The 17,125-nt window shown below is 47.4% G+C and overlaps 1 protein-coding gene across 1 annotated transcript; it reads right to left on the reverse strand.

Moving 5' to 3' along the window:
• Window positions 1-449: 449 nt before the first annotated feature.
• On the reverse strand, window positions 450-14,995 carry LOC146190643 (solute carrier organic anion transporter family member 4A1-like). The gene is made up of 13 exons (XM_084600223.1): window positions 14,813-14,995; window positions 13,536-13,790; window positions 12,197-12,487; window positions 9,473-9,818; window positions 8,715-8,814; window positions 8,509-8,630; window positions 7,713-7,856; window positions 5,738-5,827; window positions 4,726-4,918; window positions 3,657-3,819; window positions 2,345-2,601; window positions 1,448-1,512; window positions 450-691 (listed from the first exon to the last, which is right to left on the reverse strand). Exons 1-13 carry the CDS (start codon window positions 14,993-14,995, stop codon window positions 450-452), a joined length of 2,451 nt encoding a protein of 816 aa, XP_084456349.1.
• Between the last annotated feature and the right edge of the window lie 2,130 nt (window positions 14,996-17,125).

The raw sequence follows: 17,125 nt of genomic DNA on the forward strand, positions 1-17,125 counted from the left end.
CTATTAGAGCGCGAGCTCTACTACTCGGGGTAAAACTTCGGAATTCGCCCCGCTGGGTCCGAATGACCTAATTAGGTGTCCCCCCAAAACTAGCCTAAATGAAACTATAAACAGTACGGAATGAAAAGTCTATGTTAAGGTAGCGTCTATTCGTAACACGCAGCATAAGCATTTCCCTAATTTAAACCGTGCATAACAATGCAGAACCAAGCTTAACAAAGGTTCCCCTTACTATCAATAGGCTTCCTTTTTTCTTTCTTTCTTTTTTTTTTGTGTGTGTGCGTGTGCTTAATGGCCCACCCTTGTCAGATCAGCAGCCGTCTGGGACAACAGGTCTGTTCCTTCCGAGCGTGCCGAATATTTGAGCACGAACAAAAGTTACAAAATATACAATGACAATTTTTTTTTTTTTTTTCGATGCGGCACCGCACTCGTCCTGGTGTGAATAGTCAGTCCGGCAGCGCCGCGACGGATACGGGCGGCGGTCGCGGCTCGCGGAGGAAGAAGAGCGCCAGGCCGAAACAACAGAGCGACGCAGTCTTCAGCGCCAGGATGAGGAAGTAGACGTTCCGGTTGAGCAGCTGGTTGTCGTATATCGCGCAGGCGCCCTGCGACGAGGCGCATGGTTCCTCCCATAGCACGCAGCTTGCGTCGATGGTGTGCCCGAACGCCGCGCCCGCCGGTATCAGCCCTGCGATTCAGGAGATAATTGTCCGTGCATTGAGCACGATTATGCCCTGCTTTTGACACAAATTTTAAAGCGACTGTATCTATCAACGCCGATCTTTGACGTAAACAAGATGCTTGGTTTCGTTACAGGGATTGATGTCTCAAAGCGACTTCGGCTATAAGAAACGCCGTCGTGGAGGGCTCCGGTAATTTCGATCCCCTGGGGCTCTTTAACGTGCAATGACATCGCACATGCAGTGCTCGGGCACCTCGAAAAGCGGTTGCCATGACTGGGATTTGACTCAGCATTCCAGCGCCTAAGCAGTGCAAGATGGTGCGATGCTGCTGTCACCAGGCGAGATAATAGGGGTGAAGAGGGGAGGGGGGGAGAGCGGCTTATAGGAAAGCTTGATTTTATTATGCAAATGTGGCAGTTCGTTTGGTGACCAGTACTTCTAGGAAGTGCATAAAAAAGTACGCAACGTAGTGTCGAAATTTGCATCGTTTGGAACATAACATGTTACACACATGTTTTACATGTAGGCAGACATTCCGTATGCGCTATACAGTAGAGCCCACGTACAACGAACACGACGGTTCCACGAACATGACGAATCCATATGGGGTTCCTTGAGAATTCTTTAAAGTCCTACCCACTGGACGGGGCTTCCAGAGATTTGAAACGCTGGAGATGCAGAAGCGAATCCTCGAGGCTCTAAACTTTAGAGAATACGACGTTGGCCTATGGGGCGGGCACAAGTATTTTGTTCGCACTCACCGAATGCCCGTACGATTGTCCATTGAATTCCAAGGCCGACCGACTTGTGTTGCTCAGGAATGCACCTGGAAAGAGAATGGAAAAGTATGAGTTCAAATCAAATGAAATCAAGTTAATTGTACCATAACGAAGCATGAACATTAGACAGAATGGCCACAAACACGCACGCACCCATCCCGTGCGCAGTGTAGGGTCGAGGGGCGTTAAGAGGACCAACTCCTGAGATGCACACCGCATCGTGTGACTAGTTTATATACATACCAAACCTAGAGAACTGCTAATTATCCATACGGTTGGTTGCATCAGGCCACCAATTCAGACTGTATATTTGGAAATGGGGCGCAAGGCAATGCCGAAAAAAAAATTGAGTCTGTTCCGTCCAATTTTTGCATGGAAAATGTACAGTGGGTAGCAGGAGAATGAATAGGAATTGTAAACATGTTCGCATGTACGATCAAAGCGGCTCCGTCCAGGTATGTGGGAGAGCACAAATAACATAACAGGAGAATTCAGATACATAACAGGCGCTACTCTGTAATCTAACTGGAAACCAGTTAAATTTCTTAAGGACTAAGCGACGCAATAAACGAGAGCCACGAAGTTAAGACATTAATCCTCCTCGTTGTTCGAGCTGCTTAAAGGTTAATGATGAATAACCGACTAGCCAACAACAAGTATGTCCATAATATAGTCATAGCCATATACTTGAACAGCCCTCACGGGGCCTTGCACGTGACACGCACCAAACAAAGGCGGCGCATCCAGTTAAGAATCAGGATTGCTCATGATGAGGCGTCTAGATCTTCGGTTATTCAAGACCAGCCATCACTCCCCCTCCCCCCCCCCCCCCCCTCCCGCTTTTTCTTTTTGTCTGTCGCAAGGTAACAGAAGCGTTACCTGAGAGTGGCCGCCACGGCGGGAGTGCTGAGGAAAAAGGTGGCGAACACGATGGCGGCCAGTATGGGTATGAAGACGTTGACGAGGCCGCATGGGTTGGGGCACTTGTTCCGCACCGCCTCGATCTCAACCATGGTGCCCGGCACGATGCCGAACGGACTGGTGAGGGAGCCACTGGTGGCCGCCGCTCCTGCTCCCTCAATGCCTCCGACCGGTGCGAAAGCCGTGTGGTTCACGCACAGGCACTGCGAGTACGCCTGTCGGCACGTAGGCTGTCACTCCGAACTCGTCGTCAAGACTTATCTCACATACAGTCGCGCCCATTCTCACTTGCAACACGCAATATGTGTTATAGACTTCATTCAAGAAGAGTTGGGGGTCCTTTTGGCGTTTGAGCAGACACTCAGAACTCTATCTGAAATTTTTTATAGGTGTTAATTTGTTAATTTGGCTTTTCCTGGTTACGTTAATGACTGGTTACCCGTCACTAATACAGCTGAGCTGACCAGTAAAAAAGCATCTGCGCTTTTCTTTTTTTCTAGAAACGTGCGAATTATTTTTATCGATTGTTCTTCAGCAAGATGCAGGTTGTGTACTAGCAGTGAAGAAGCTGTACGTGTGTGCTCTGCTGGAACTGAATACAGATTATGAAATAGAGCTCACAGAGTATGCATAACTATTATCAATGATGAAGCAACCGGCATAATACAGCTGACGAGTTGTGGTGCGCGATGTCATTGCACTTTAAAGAACCCCAGGTGGTCGAAATTTCCAAAGCCTTCCAATACGACGTCTCTCATAGCCTGAGTCACATTGGAAGGTTAAACTCCATAAACCTAACCTAACCTAACCTCATCTAACCTACCCACGTTTGGTAAAAGACCACCCGATTTCATTTCATTCATTAATACTGTGCCATGTAACCTGGACCAAGTGTCAGCGACACAGTTGCGGCCTCAGGTTTTTTCTGGAATCTCTTGCAGGCACCGCGAGCTCATCTTTCCACCTCGATCGCGCGCATTATTGGGTCGCTTACCCGTCCCTAAACGTACAGGTTTTGTTTAAGGTTTAAAGCCAAACAGTTTTTTTTTTTCTTTTCCACATCGCGTAGTAGGGTTTTCGTATCATCCAAGAAGTTCTAACCTTTGGAAATGTGAATTTGTAAGTTCCTTTTCTTCATCTTCCAGAGATTTGGAACGCTAAGGATGCACAACAAGCCACACTGCCTGGCCCAGACGTAAACCGCCTTGGGCTGCAGACTTCTTACACACGTTGTGCGTCCTTGTCCTCACATAAGAGAAAGGACGCTCACCCTGCTCTCGGCTGTGGCGTACTCGCGCAGGCATCCGGCGAAGCAGGGCGAGTAGTAGGTGTACCCGTCGCGGCCGCAGATGGGATTGAAGCGCGACGTGGTGCAGCCGCAGCGGCTGTTGCACGGCTCGCTCAGCGACACGTTCACGCTGGACACGGTGGTGCTGCAACAGCGACAATTATATGGCGCGCTAAATAAACGTTTGCTTTTCCGCACATCCACTTGCTCAAATAATTTCTGGAGACTGTCCGACACCATCGTGTAAGTTTTCGCGCAGACCTCGCTTATTTACTACGGCATGACCGGCATTTCGAACCATGAGAATATGACCATACAGTCCCTTCAGCACACCTACACTGTAACCGCAAAGTATTTCTCACGAATACCGACACACTGCTCACTCATATTGCTGCGTAAGGGAGCCAAAGCGGCCTGATCATGCTGGTGTATATGGCTATCGACTGAAGCCTTTCTGATTTTCCCAGCTGTAGAAGAATAAACAGTTAATTGGTTTTGTTTGCGATAACCTTTGCTTCGTTGAAGGCTTTCTCTCATATTTATTTCAGGCTTTTATGCTTTCTTGAAAATTTTACAATAAAGGACCGTACACTGGCTCCACCTACGACGTATGACCTGCTTCCTATTCCCATTACCACCACAACGGTCTTGAGCCTTCCTATTCAAAATAAAACTTGTCGAGTGGTACCGCAGGCAATAAAGAAAAGGCCCGACATAATGTAACTACTTGTTTGATTGCACACAGGTCCTTTAGTAGAACACGGGTCAGAGTGCTTGCCAGTCGGTCATTTCCTACTATTGAAACCTGCTTTCTTGAGCTAGATGAAGTGTCTGTGAAAACGCCAAAACTTTGCTGCAAGATTTTCAAATTGGTGTCTGGTCAGTGTACGAGCACTATGCGAGCTTTTTTAGGGCTGTGGCATGAAAAAACTGAGCATGTCACACAGCACTTATACTGTATGCCGAAAGCGTTCAAGGCTGACAGGAGCAGCTAGACATCGAAGTAATCAAGTACAGAATGCGATGCCCTGTCGAGCGGCTCGGTGCTTACAGGCTTGTGTCGTACTGGACGTTCCGGTAGGGTATGTTGCCGCAATGGAAAAGCAGCACCGTGACCAGCGTGATGGGCGCGAGCAGCACGAGAGCGCACAAGCGCACGATGCCCCTGGCGTCCAGGTCGTAGCGAGAGACGACCACGCCACCCAGCATGACGCCCACCATGGCCGTCGGTATGGTCACGGAGCCTGCAACCATCGGGTATTGCACAGTGCTCTTATGTGGCATGCAGTGTTAGAGGGCTCATGGCTTGAGCATAGGGCAAGATTCACATCAGGCTGAACTAAAGCAAGACCTACACACTTACCTGCAATCCACTTCCCTCCTGCTGAGCTCCTTTAGTCCGCGACTATTCAGTTCGTTTCATGATCGACAGTTTTCCGTAAGCGTCTTGCATATCCCTTTGCAGAAACATTGCGATAGAAATATTACGAGCTCAGTATAGGCTCAGCTCATAATTGTCCTCCCTCACACGAGGGACTGTTTCGCAGCAGTCGTCTCATCAGCTGACCAGCCCCAATCAAGCGACGAGGATACTGCCGTGAATAAGTGCTAAGGCCTTTGTGGAAGTAGCATATGCATGTACCCATGATCATTGATGCTGCCGACGCTCTCATGATAAACTGCGCCTGCAGCATCTTTGTGAATTCGGCGTTTACTGAGATCGAGATATTCCAATTGGTAGCTAGCCACTTCGAAAGTTTTGTCAAAAAATTGTTTGAAATATATATGTCCTAGAGTGGCGGTATACATACATCCCACAACAACGTGAGGAAATATTTGATATTTGTGATCACATCTTGATTTAGCGTCATGATGAGCACTAATTCAGTGTTTCTCAAGAGAGGCGCCATTGGCGCTAGCAACAGAGTATGCAAGGGATGTAAATAGATCGGCGGACAAAGTTGGAGAAACGTTGATTGCCACTTGCGAAGAATGACTACCAAAACGCTAGACTTAGCGTAAGTGCAGCTGAGCAGCCTTGTAGAAGCAGCATATGCACTTACCCATAATCACTGACGCTGCCGAGGCTGTCATGCTAAACTGCGCCTGCAGCATCTTCACCAGGAAAGAAGACAGACCACTTGCGACCATCACTGCGGGAAAAGCAATGCCAAGCTGACGACCAACAGATTCCTAAGCAAATAAATATCACTTACATCAAAAGCTACATGTGCAATTAAAAAACCTCAACTGTTAGGCGTGCACTCTTTGGCGGCACAAAAAAAAAAACAAAAAAAAAGGCAATTTACGTTATACAGAGCTGAAAACACTCACGTAGTAAGCATATAAACTATACTTGAATTACGTGTTTTGCGTTCCTTTCTACTTACTTCACCCCTCAGGTAATTTTTACAATAATTGTCGTGGCGTGAACAAGCCCGCACAAACGTAGTAATTGTTTTCCACAATGCCTACAAACAGATATTTGTAATGCAATATTTCTGCTACTTTTAATTTATATCAATGTAAGAAAATCGCACAAAAACTTGGGAGGACACAAGCTAATCTTTATAAGCGACTCTAATAGAGAGTGACATTTATTGGAACCGATAATTATCGAAGCTGATAAACATGGCCGTTGCTTTACTGCAACGCACACACTAAGTGAGGCGAAGGCCTCATACAAAGCCTACTACAAGGCCCAAATTAACCTCCCTTGGTAGCGTAGAGTTAACGTTCCGAGTTCGCGACACGAGGTTTGCGAGCCCTGCACGGTTAATTTTTTTTTTTCTTGAAGGGGGAAGGAGGCCTCCCCGCCTCTCTCCATTTGAAACAACGTCACAACGTGTAAAGTCATAGCCACGTCACGACCCTTCACGGCCAGTCAAGATTTGTCAGCCACGCTTACACTGGGCTTTCCGCCGAACAGGACTACGTCCTCCTTAGGCGAAAACGCCAGTGGTGTGTTTTTGCGCACAGTCCATTCTTCAACAGCACCCTTCGGAGGAAGCACCCATCGGTAAAAAGGCATCTCCCTACCAGTCTCCTTCTACCTCCACTGTCTAAGACCCCATCCACCGAAAGGAAAAGGCAAAAATAACAGACGCAGTGGGAATCAGTGTAAAAGCGAAACGCACACAACCAGTACTGTTAAAGCAAATTTCTTGCATTACAATTCGTATGATTGTCTATGAATTTTATTTCGATTTTTTTTTCTTTCAGCCTATGCATAATTATTTTTCATGCTTCACATCCCAGGTTGTTCACAGTTGACTATTGGAAGCCATGAGCTCGAGTATATGACACGAGGCGATGACCTTGGAAAGTGTGCTGTGCTCATACGCTGGAGAGCGAGCCTGACAAATATGGAAGCCGTCGCCTCGGGATCATAGTTTTTACTCTACGGCAAGCAGCTTTTGAGTTGAAATATCAAAAAATTTTCTTAATATCCTGTTAACATTTTATTCTTTAAATGTGATATAGAACAAAATTAGCGGGGCGGATGACGGGCAACGGGAGCCATATTTTCTGGAAAATCAAACACTCGCATAGGAGAAGAACGTTGCCCTATTGTCTCGCGTCTTAATAAAATGTTGCCCCCGATACCTCGTAAGCGAACATCTGTTCCCTATTAGAGTATATTGATCGTTGTATTATGTCTACACATCTAAGCCCAGCTAGTAGACCAGACCTTCCTAAGGAGTTAATGTGAACTGTGTCAAACCAGGATCCGTATTCCGGGTTTGTTTTCAGAAGTGTCGTTATGTCCTTGGCCTCTAGTCCTCTGATTGGTGAAAACACCGGAACCGGATGTGACTACCACTTCCGGTTCCGGCGTTTCCACCAACCAGACGACTCGAGGTCAGGGAGATAACGACACTTCTGAAGACGCAAACCCGGAATGTGGACTCTGTTGCTGGATTAAGGGTATTACGTGTTTGTTTATAATGCCCTTGGCATTCGCCAAAAGAAAAAAAGCAGAAAAACCAGTGCTCAAAATGAACTTTCATAGCCTTCCGAAAGTTACGTTCCACTTACGCTCTGCAGATCCAGCGAAACAAACCAGCACGAACGGCTTTATGCCGAGGAGGGACATCACTGTCGTCTGCAAGTTTTCTTCGTGCGGGGATGAAGGTTTCGCTTGTTCTTCAAGCTTCTTTTCCGCCATGACGATCGCTCGGTCTGCGGATATATATAGATTTTTGTATCAAAGCGCACTTCAACTGAAAGGCTGAACGAGACATTTAGGCATTCAAGGTTTAGAGTATCCAGCGATATGTATTCTTTATAGAAGTTGAGTGCTTCGGGGCCATTTATTTTACAGGCCGTAAATATGCCTTAAAAGAGTAGAGGCATCAAAATTTTTACACATTTTTTTTTCTTTGGAATAGTGCGCAGGAAGATAGTGTGCACGAATCAACAAGCGAAGTTCAGCAATGCAAGCTATGTAATTTATAATTGAAGTATTTCTCATGCCGTACCTCTTAGTTTCAGCCGCTGTGCAAAGGCTGTGACGTAGTACAAGCGATTTGGCCACGTGAGTGATAAAAAAAAAAAAACGAGATTTAATTTTTACTTTTTAATTTTGGGGGGTTTTTAATTTCAGGCATGCTTGCGTAAGCATTCGTGCAAAATAAATTGAACAAAACAGCGATAAGTAGTGTATAGTTTTTGTATACCTCACATGACCTAAGCGCGTCTATGACGTCACAAGAATCTTTTGGCAGTTGAATCCCAAAGTAACGACAAGGCCAAACCAAATCGTCCGGCTACACTTTGCAGCACCCGTCTCATTATTCTGTCTCTGGTTTACCTGATGCATCTGTATCCTCACCTGGCAGTTCCGCTGGCAAAAAGCTAACAGGCAAGGCGACGGCAAAACACAGGAGCCCGGCGTAGAGGAAGCACAGCCACCAGGCTCCAACCCATGCGGTACTGTCACGCGTCAGACCCAGCCTGCGTATATCAAAAATAAGAGAGTGAATAGTCCACGATGCGGCTCTCTGCGATGACGGTCCCATTCGTCAAATATTTGCTCACAGTGTAGGATTGACGCCTTGGTCGACGTAGTATTTTAAGAAGTGTCCGTTGACGACGAAACCGGTGGCTGGCCCAACGACGGCACTTGCTTGAAAAGCAGCTGAAACGAGAACGCGTTAATCGTGGTGCAGGCACTTGGTGAACAGACATGAATTCACGAATACCAACATTTCGGTCAGCTCGACAACGATGATTTTAGACGACGTTGTTTGAAGGTGAAGATAAAACGAGAATGCGTTCGCCGTGAGAGATTTGTGAACACCTTATGGTACATTCTGAGAAACCACCTCCTAATCACATCATCTAGAAATATGAAGGTGTTCAAAGGGGATGACGCCTGTCGGAGGTTTGCGAAAGGTACAAAATATAATGGGCAGTACCCGGTTTGGTTTGACAGTGTCAAGCTTTTCTATCACTCAGATCGTGTTCGGTATATTTTATTGCAAGCATCATTGTATCCGCTATTCAAATTACAATGAAGGGAGCATCTATATAGCAAGCGTACTGCAATTTTCTTATTTACTTTTTTTAAAGCACATAAGTTCAATGCTGCATTTTTATTGGTATTTGGCAACGTTTAACCTGCTTGTTCTAAGGAATCACTCGACGACTCAGAAAAGAAACGCGGCCTTGACGTCCGTATGAACGCTATCAACAATCAGTGTACCTTCGCTGCAATTAAGCCAGCTTCAACTACCCCAACTTGTGCACGCGCACCTTTGGGGTACTGCACCAAGTGAATGCTTCCCAGCACCTACCTATGTACTTGGAGGACACGGCCCTGACAAAGTTCTCGTCCAGGTAGGCTATGCCCAGCGTGAAATATGGCGACGTGCCGATGCCATTGATGAGGTTGCCCACCCAGAAGAACCACTTGTAGTTACGAAGGTCTCCGGCACCGGGTTCGCACGCCAGAGCGCTCTGATTGCCAACTGCGGAAGTCAAATCGCAGGTGTCGGGCCTGGGCTGGCTGAATGAGTATTGCGGCCCCACGAAGTACGGCAGCGCCATCGTCAGTGAGCCGACACCCATGAGGCACGTGCCGAACGCCATCATCAGAGGCTTGTTCCTGTCCTTGCCGAAGTACGTCACCGGCAGAAGGACCTGCACCAACACGCCAGTAGTGCTTCGGAAGGCAGAAGATGATACGCATTCGTGGGTCACCATAGCCTGCTTTATACTCTTGCACATCATTAATGCTATGTCGACCTAAAGGAATCGAAGGCGTTGGAATGACACGAGAACAAAGCCGGAGGACATTGTTGAAACGCACTATACGGTAAATAGTATGCTTTACCCAAGACACCCGGTGGTCAGTTAGCAAATCCCTTGAGGCTGGCAAAAGCGCAGGGTTTCAAAAACGCGAAACCCGTGTACAGCAACATAAATGGCACTCAAGACTGCTTACATGTTGTGAAAGCGAAAGCATGAATATTGCTTTAAATTTCCTTAATTAGCATCACCACGCCCTAGCTTTTCATTCCGAGAATTCTGACACATTTCAACCCCTTTCTTTAATTCTTCATTTTTCAATTATTTCAATTACAATTGATCAATTCCGCTCTAACTTCCTTAGAATCATCAAGCACTGGCTTTTCAGTCTGAGCCTTTTAGCACCTTTGAAGCTCAATTTTTTTTTCAATTATTTTATTTTTTTAGTTGTTTAAAATTATTTGATCAATTACACACTAATTTTTTTAATTAGCATGGTCAAGCATTGGCTTCTCATTTTGAGAATTTTGACACCTTTGAGACCCTCTCTTGCGAATTTCTTTTTTCAATTTAATTCCACATTCTAAATTTTCATAAACAGCACCACCAAGGAGTAACTTTTCATTCAGAAAATATGAAACACAAGTTTTCATTTTTTTTTCATTTATCTCAATTAATTATTGGTAAATTGCACTACGTTTTCCAAGTATGTTTTCTGACACTGTTGACACCTTTCCAATTGTTTTAATTCCCTTGTTTCATCGATTAATCACATTGATTTCATCAGTTTGTCTTCACTTATCCCACACCAATCAATTATCAATCAGTAGAAAAACAAATTACAATGATACGATTTTTTACGCAACCCCCGTTATTTCCTACACGCGGTGCCGTTAACTATTACTCCTACAACAATGCCGATGGCTTTTCGGCCGAACGAGCTGTATAAGATATCGTTTAAATGCGTAAAGCTAGAGTCATTTGTCCCATACGCTGTTATAGCGCCCAGGAACGAAACAGGTGAATTTTATAGCGTAAGCAATACTACGCCAGGTTTCAGCCCGTCGCGTAAACCCGGCCGGTAGCCACGTTTGACCTTTAGAGCGACCGCAGGTGGGGCCCCTCTTCAAGCCATCGGGTAAACCCGGTCGGTAGCCCCGCCGCGTCGCATAAGAAGAAGAAGAAGAAAGAATAGAAAGAGAAGCTACGCCGGCTTTGCTTACGCGACCTACCAGGTTTAACTAAAGCTAAACCCCATCTAATTTTTTTCCAATGTACTCTGGCATACACACAAGCTAAAAATCGTTCGGTCCCAAGGCGCGCAGACATTCCGGGCGTCTGGAGCGTTCGGTTGACTACGTGTACCAGCATGCACCGTGGCAGCGGTGGCGTCGTGAAACCGGTCAGTGGGATCGGTCTGTTCGGCCGCATTTTAACAAGCCGCGGGTGAGAGCGCTATAATCGCGGCACAAACAGGAGCATGGAGCCGATTTTTTGCCGAATAAAAGTGCTTCGCCAAGGCAACCTTGTCGAAAACGGGTAGGATCCACTATTTTCGTGGCACTCGAGTCTACAACTTTCCTGTTCAAGCCTGAGCGTTTAGAGCTTAAGAAAGTTCATTAGTTCATGCCGACTAATTATTGAAGTGGGCGGAACGCACAAAATACCAGAGGGAACTTTTACATGGCTCCTAACAACACTCATGATTTCAAAGAAGGCTTAAGTTATTATCCTTTATTTTTTAATCTTTGCCCATCTTAGCTCAGACAACCTGCATTAAGAACTTATCATCCTTATTCTCGAAACGTGGTGACAGGCGCTCCGGAGCAATGTGGGAGCTCGTTTCCGAAACGTTTGATCGAATCAAGCACAATGGGCATGAAGGAGCTCCTTACGCGTTTGGTCAGTGCACAAGAAAAGTATGCTTTGCGTAGCACAATGCTTTTCACGCCCAGCATTCTGGTCAGTTTTCATGTTGCATCAGTTCACTCCACCTTATGCAATGCAGTGACGCGGGTTATGTTAGTCATCACAGCCCGGCACATCACCCCTCGCTATACCGCCTCCACGCACGATCCTGATGTCGCGGTTGCCCACACCCTTCCACAGAACTGCATATAAATTATACAGCACCGCTTTCGGCAGCGGACCACTGTCCCCGCATCACAGAGTGACGTCGCCGTGTTGGAAGAAAATGACGTATTCCGTGCGCTAATTTAGCAAATCTACAAATCTGTCTGAGAATTAAGCAGCACTCTGAGCCTGCGTACCATGAGTGAGGCGACGCTGTAGACGCTGCCGATAAGCCCGGCCTCCACGCTGCGCAGTTGATAGCGCTTCTCGAGAGTAGCCAGATTCGAGTTGATGCATCCGTTGGTGATGAGGCCCTGCAGGAAGGCACAGCTGCAGAAGAAGGCTACCACGCAGCCGGGCCTCCGCAGGACCCCCAGAAGGCGGCCGCACGCTGGCAACGGCTCGGCAGATGACACCAACGGCGCGGGCTGCGCCACAGCCGGCACACCCTCCTCCGACGGTAACAGAAGGGGCAGGTCCTTGGACACCTGCAGTCAGTAAGGTGGCAAGGACGTCATCAGGTTGCATTAGTCCTCGCAACCTAAGATGGCAACGTTCTAACTCGGCTAAACGGCCTCGTTTTATAGGTCACGATTTAAAGGCTCACGAAACTCTCGTAAATCCATTCCTTACTGCCGGAGGTCCAGCTCCTGCTACCACGATTAGCCAACATAAGCGTGCAGGCAAAATTACCTCAGTTTTCATACCTCTTATGCCATATATCACTAAACTAGAAATGTGCGTGCGTGCGTGTGTGTGTGCGTGTGCGTGTGCGTGTGCGTGTGCGTGTGCGTGTGTGTGTGTGTGTGTGTGTGTGTGTGTGTGTGTGTGTGTGTGTGTGTGTGTGTGTGTGTGTGTGTGTGTGTGTGTGTGTGTGTGTGTGTGTGTGTGTGTGTGTGTGTGTGTGTGTGTGTGTGTGTGTGTGTGTGTGTGTGTGTGTGTGTGTGTGTGTGTGTGTGTGTGTGTGTGTGTGTGTGTGTGTGTGTGTGTGTGTGTGTGTGAAAATCGATCACGTGAGGGGATGATGTGGCCAATCGGATGCATGAGAAGTATAAGCAAGACGATCCCGTGAACAGGAACTGAGAGCTAAAGCTAAGCAATCTAGTTGGGCTCATGTAGGCTCGTCGAAGTCTTTCATGAATGGGTGAGGCCAAAGTTTTGAGCTGTCGATGCGCAATGAACAACACACCATGGGACACCACGAGCCAGAGAGATACCGCTTGGGCTCCTCAGTCTAACAAAGGATGTAATATATCATTTTCATCACAGCTGAATCATCGCGCAGTAAGCCTTGCATGAAACACTTAGACTGGACAGGGCCACTTTTGGCGAACCCGTATTCTGACAAGTGGCACCAACCAGGCTCGCATCTCTGATAATGTTTAAACCTATCAAATTTCTTTGGCGGCTTAGAGATAGCGCCGTCGAAGAGCAGAACTTTTTTAGATGAGCAAGTTCCCCGAAGGTCCACGTGCGAAACATCACGGCCAATCCACAAAAAGGCTGGGTGAGTATTATTTACACGCGTATACTTACCTGTGTGGGTGCGGTGGCAGGGGTGGACGCCACATCCACGATGCCGATGTCCTGATCCAGCTGCTGGTGCTTCTGCTCGTCGTGTTGGTGGTGGCGGCGATGACGGCGCAAGCGGCTTGGCGAGCGTCTCCTCGACCCACTCTTCTCCTCGCTGGGCGGCTTCGGCTTCTTGAGCAGGTCCTCTGCGGCCGACGGGGGAGGCTGGCTTCCATCGCCGGTGGCCGACGCTGCCTTCGAGTCCCTCCACAAGGCCATCTGGCATCGAAGCAAGGATCCTTGGTCATTAAGGCAACCATCGAAAGTTACAGGAATCACCGCTGTTAAGCGTCCAGTGCTATTTGTCCTGACATGGTTTGGTTTTGTTTTAGGGTGTTGGAAGTCCTAAATCAACTCAGGTTATGAAGAAGGATTATTTAGATCACCTTGGCTTCTTTAATATTCACTGACAGCGCACAGTACACAGACTTCGTCCGTTCCTAACTGATTTCGTCCTGTTTTCATATGAGTCTAGGGGTCGTCTTGCACAAAGCTTGTGGTCAACTACATTTCAGATCCCGCCGTCGGCGCAAAGCCGGAAGCAAGATGACGTTGTCGCAAACTCTACCCTTGCCTCCAGCTGAATAAGCATCGCCGGGCATGATTTTTCTCAATTAAGTCCATATTGCGTGCCAGCGGCGCACTGGTGATTGACTTTTTGTTATCAATGAATACTTTCGCCTCAGTATGGAAGATATGTGGTGCATCTTTGGTGCGTCAAAATCTAAGGGTCAGAAACTTTCTCCTCACTCTTTAAGTGCCTCGCTGCTTCAGGAGGGCTGTCAAGAGCCCAGCAGTGCATGGGAGCAGCAAAAGCAGTGGTCTAGTGTTAAAAAATGAAAGCGCAAAGCTTTGAACCAGCCGACACCATCTCAAAAACGCACAGCGTACGCAGGTGTCGCACGCAATGTTTAATCTTCGCTGTGTCTATAACAGGTAGCACGAATGGTCGAAAACCAGCCTTAAAATGAGGAACCCATGCTCGGCATCAAGTAGGCCCACGAAGTCATGCGGCTGTGACCGTATATTCCGCAATGAACTCATTATGATATCACCCCTCATTACATTTAATCGTGTTTGCAGAGAGGAGACAACCTTCTAATTTTCAAGGCATCGCTTTTCAGCCAGGTTTCAAACTATGCACTGGGGTTAAGCCTGCCACGGCCAGTTCTGCTGGACGCCCCGTTCGAGGCGAACACGTAAGGATTCTGAGGAACAGCTCGTCTTCGAGACGGACTTACCATATTCGGATGAAGCAGGGCACGAAAGAGAACGGCTTGAAGACTGCGGCGAACGAACGAGGCTGCCTCTGGTTCTGAAGCGCGTGGAGCTGCGTGAACTGCACGAGCGGCCTCCCTGGATGCGTGACCTTCGCGATGGTGCTGGTGCTCCCACTTTTTCGTCAGTAGCTCCTTCTCCGACATGGTTCTTGGTGTTTTCGCACATGGGCTTGTTATTAGTCAGAGCCAAAGTACGATGCCCTCAATGCTTCAGACAGAAGCCCGGTTTTATCGAGAGTCGGCTGAACAGAACGTATCGAACGTAATCCACGTTCACGCTTCCAGTGCACGTCTAGCACGCAGTCTTTACAGTGCCAGTGGCTGCGCATCAAGGGGTCGTCGCACTTGGATGAACTGCACAGGCAGTTTTCAAGCACATGTGTTTTAGTTTAGGGGGAAAAAAACGTTGCTGTTGGCCGTTTTTTCCCGCTCAGGTTCAGAACTAAACTCCCGCAGATGCTGTAACAAGTGCGTGTACGCGCCTTCTGTGGAGCAGCTGCCGAGTGACACATTCTCGTACCGCGATGCGGGAAGCAATGAAAATGCAGTGGTGGTGGTAGTGGGGGAGGGGGCAGAGGGAGTTAAATACGAAGGATGACAAGAAAAACACACTCATTCTACAGCTTCCGTAAATGCAACCTCCAATTGCTATAAACACTTCTCGGTTCCCATGTAGCTCAAGCAAATCATCTGAGGACTGAATATATACATAGTGCTTCGAAATTGAGCACTTGCCTCCGCAGCCTATTAGCAAGTGGAAACAGGGCTCCGAAAAGCGGTAAGCACAGTGAGCCCTGTGTCATTGTGATAGCAATTAGAAGTAGCTAAAACGGTGACATATATGTTTTGTCAGCTGGCGGAACTAGACCCGTATTCATAGTTTGCGTCGTCTTCAGAAGTGTCGTTGTCTTCATTTTCGCCTATCTATAAAGGTTGGTTTTCGCCTTCATCTTATTGGTGGAAACGCCAGGACCAGAAGTGGTGGCAATTGAACTGACATCCGGTTCCGGTGTTTCCAACCATCAGAGAACTTGAAGTGAGGGCGAAAATGAGACTTCTGTCGGCATACGAATCCTTGTGCGGGTATAGCGCTGGTGTTTGTACGTGGCTTGATAAAAGGGGGGGTTTGTATCTATGGCGGCTGTACTGCCACGACTGTATGCTTTGAATACGCGTGACATAAGAGGGGTACAAATTAGGTGATGAGTGATTAAGCAAGTAGCAAATAGCGTGCATGCGGACAAGGGTCCGCAAGGGGGCAGTCATAGCCTTAAAGGCGCTCCGCCTTTAAGCTAAAGTGACCACAAAACTTTGCTTGTAACTTCTGTCACGCGAAAAACCGCCCTTTTCACACTCAGATAACCATTGTTTTTTGTACCAAACACGTTTATAATCCACGACTTTCAAGCTCTACTTGATTACTTGCTCATCAAGCTCATCATATAAATGGCAGTTTGCTCGGTTTTATTCTTCATTTGTTAACATCGCTTCATGACTCGAATGTCCTTTACCTGGCGTACTTACAGACTGGTGTGTCTGCAATGTACAGCTGTCGTGTGGGTGTTTCCGACCAAAAGCGGCGCGTATACGGCCGGTTTGTTTAGTGCAAGGCATTTTCACCACGTCCACCATCGACGAGCTGGAAAGAACAGAAAGTTAGTCTCGGCCCTCCCCTCGTCTTGCGAATTCAACGAGGTGGCGCGCGAAATTTCAGTAAACCGAATGAGAGGGGTGGACCTCGAGCGAGCGGCGGAGACTGCTCTCTCTCTCTCTCTCTCTCTCTCTCTCTCTCTCTCTCTCTCTCTCTCTCTCTCTCTCTCTCTCTCTCTCTCTCAGTGCTAAGCTAACTTCTGGAAATCTCGCTCGCAGATATTTAAGAACGTCATGAGTTGCTAAAGACTGTTCTAGGTCAGGCTTCGTTAAAGGGAGTAGGCACGCCTCGGTTTTTGGAGAAGTAGTGAAGTGCGAGCAGCTGCGCTAGTATTAGACCTGTTTTGGTAGCTGGGAATAAAATAGCTTGCTGTGCTCCTGTATATATGTTCGTGATTTATATAACGTTCTGTTTATCCGTTCTCCTCATGTCATCGTCTATTACCGTCGTGTCTGCAACTCGTCCCCCGCCAAATCGAATTTCACCTGAAAGAACTGAGGGGAAGAAGGGAACGACCTGAGTTTGGTGTTATCACCTGTGTTAACCTCATTGCTTTACCACAAGTCAGTCCAGGTTTAGCGCCCATTCTGGCTAAGTCTGTGTCGTCTTTGCGCTATGGTTTC

Source organism: Amblyomma maculatum, chromosome 4 (genome assembly GCF_055883805.1).
Source record: "Amblyomma maculatum isolate TAMU_Amacu chromosome 4, ASM5588380v1, whole genome shotgun sequence".
Classification (NCBI taxonomy): domain Eukaryota; kingdom Metazoa; phylum Arthropoda; class Arachnida; order Ixodida; family Ixodidae; genus Amblyomma; species Amblyomma maculatum.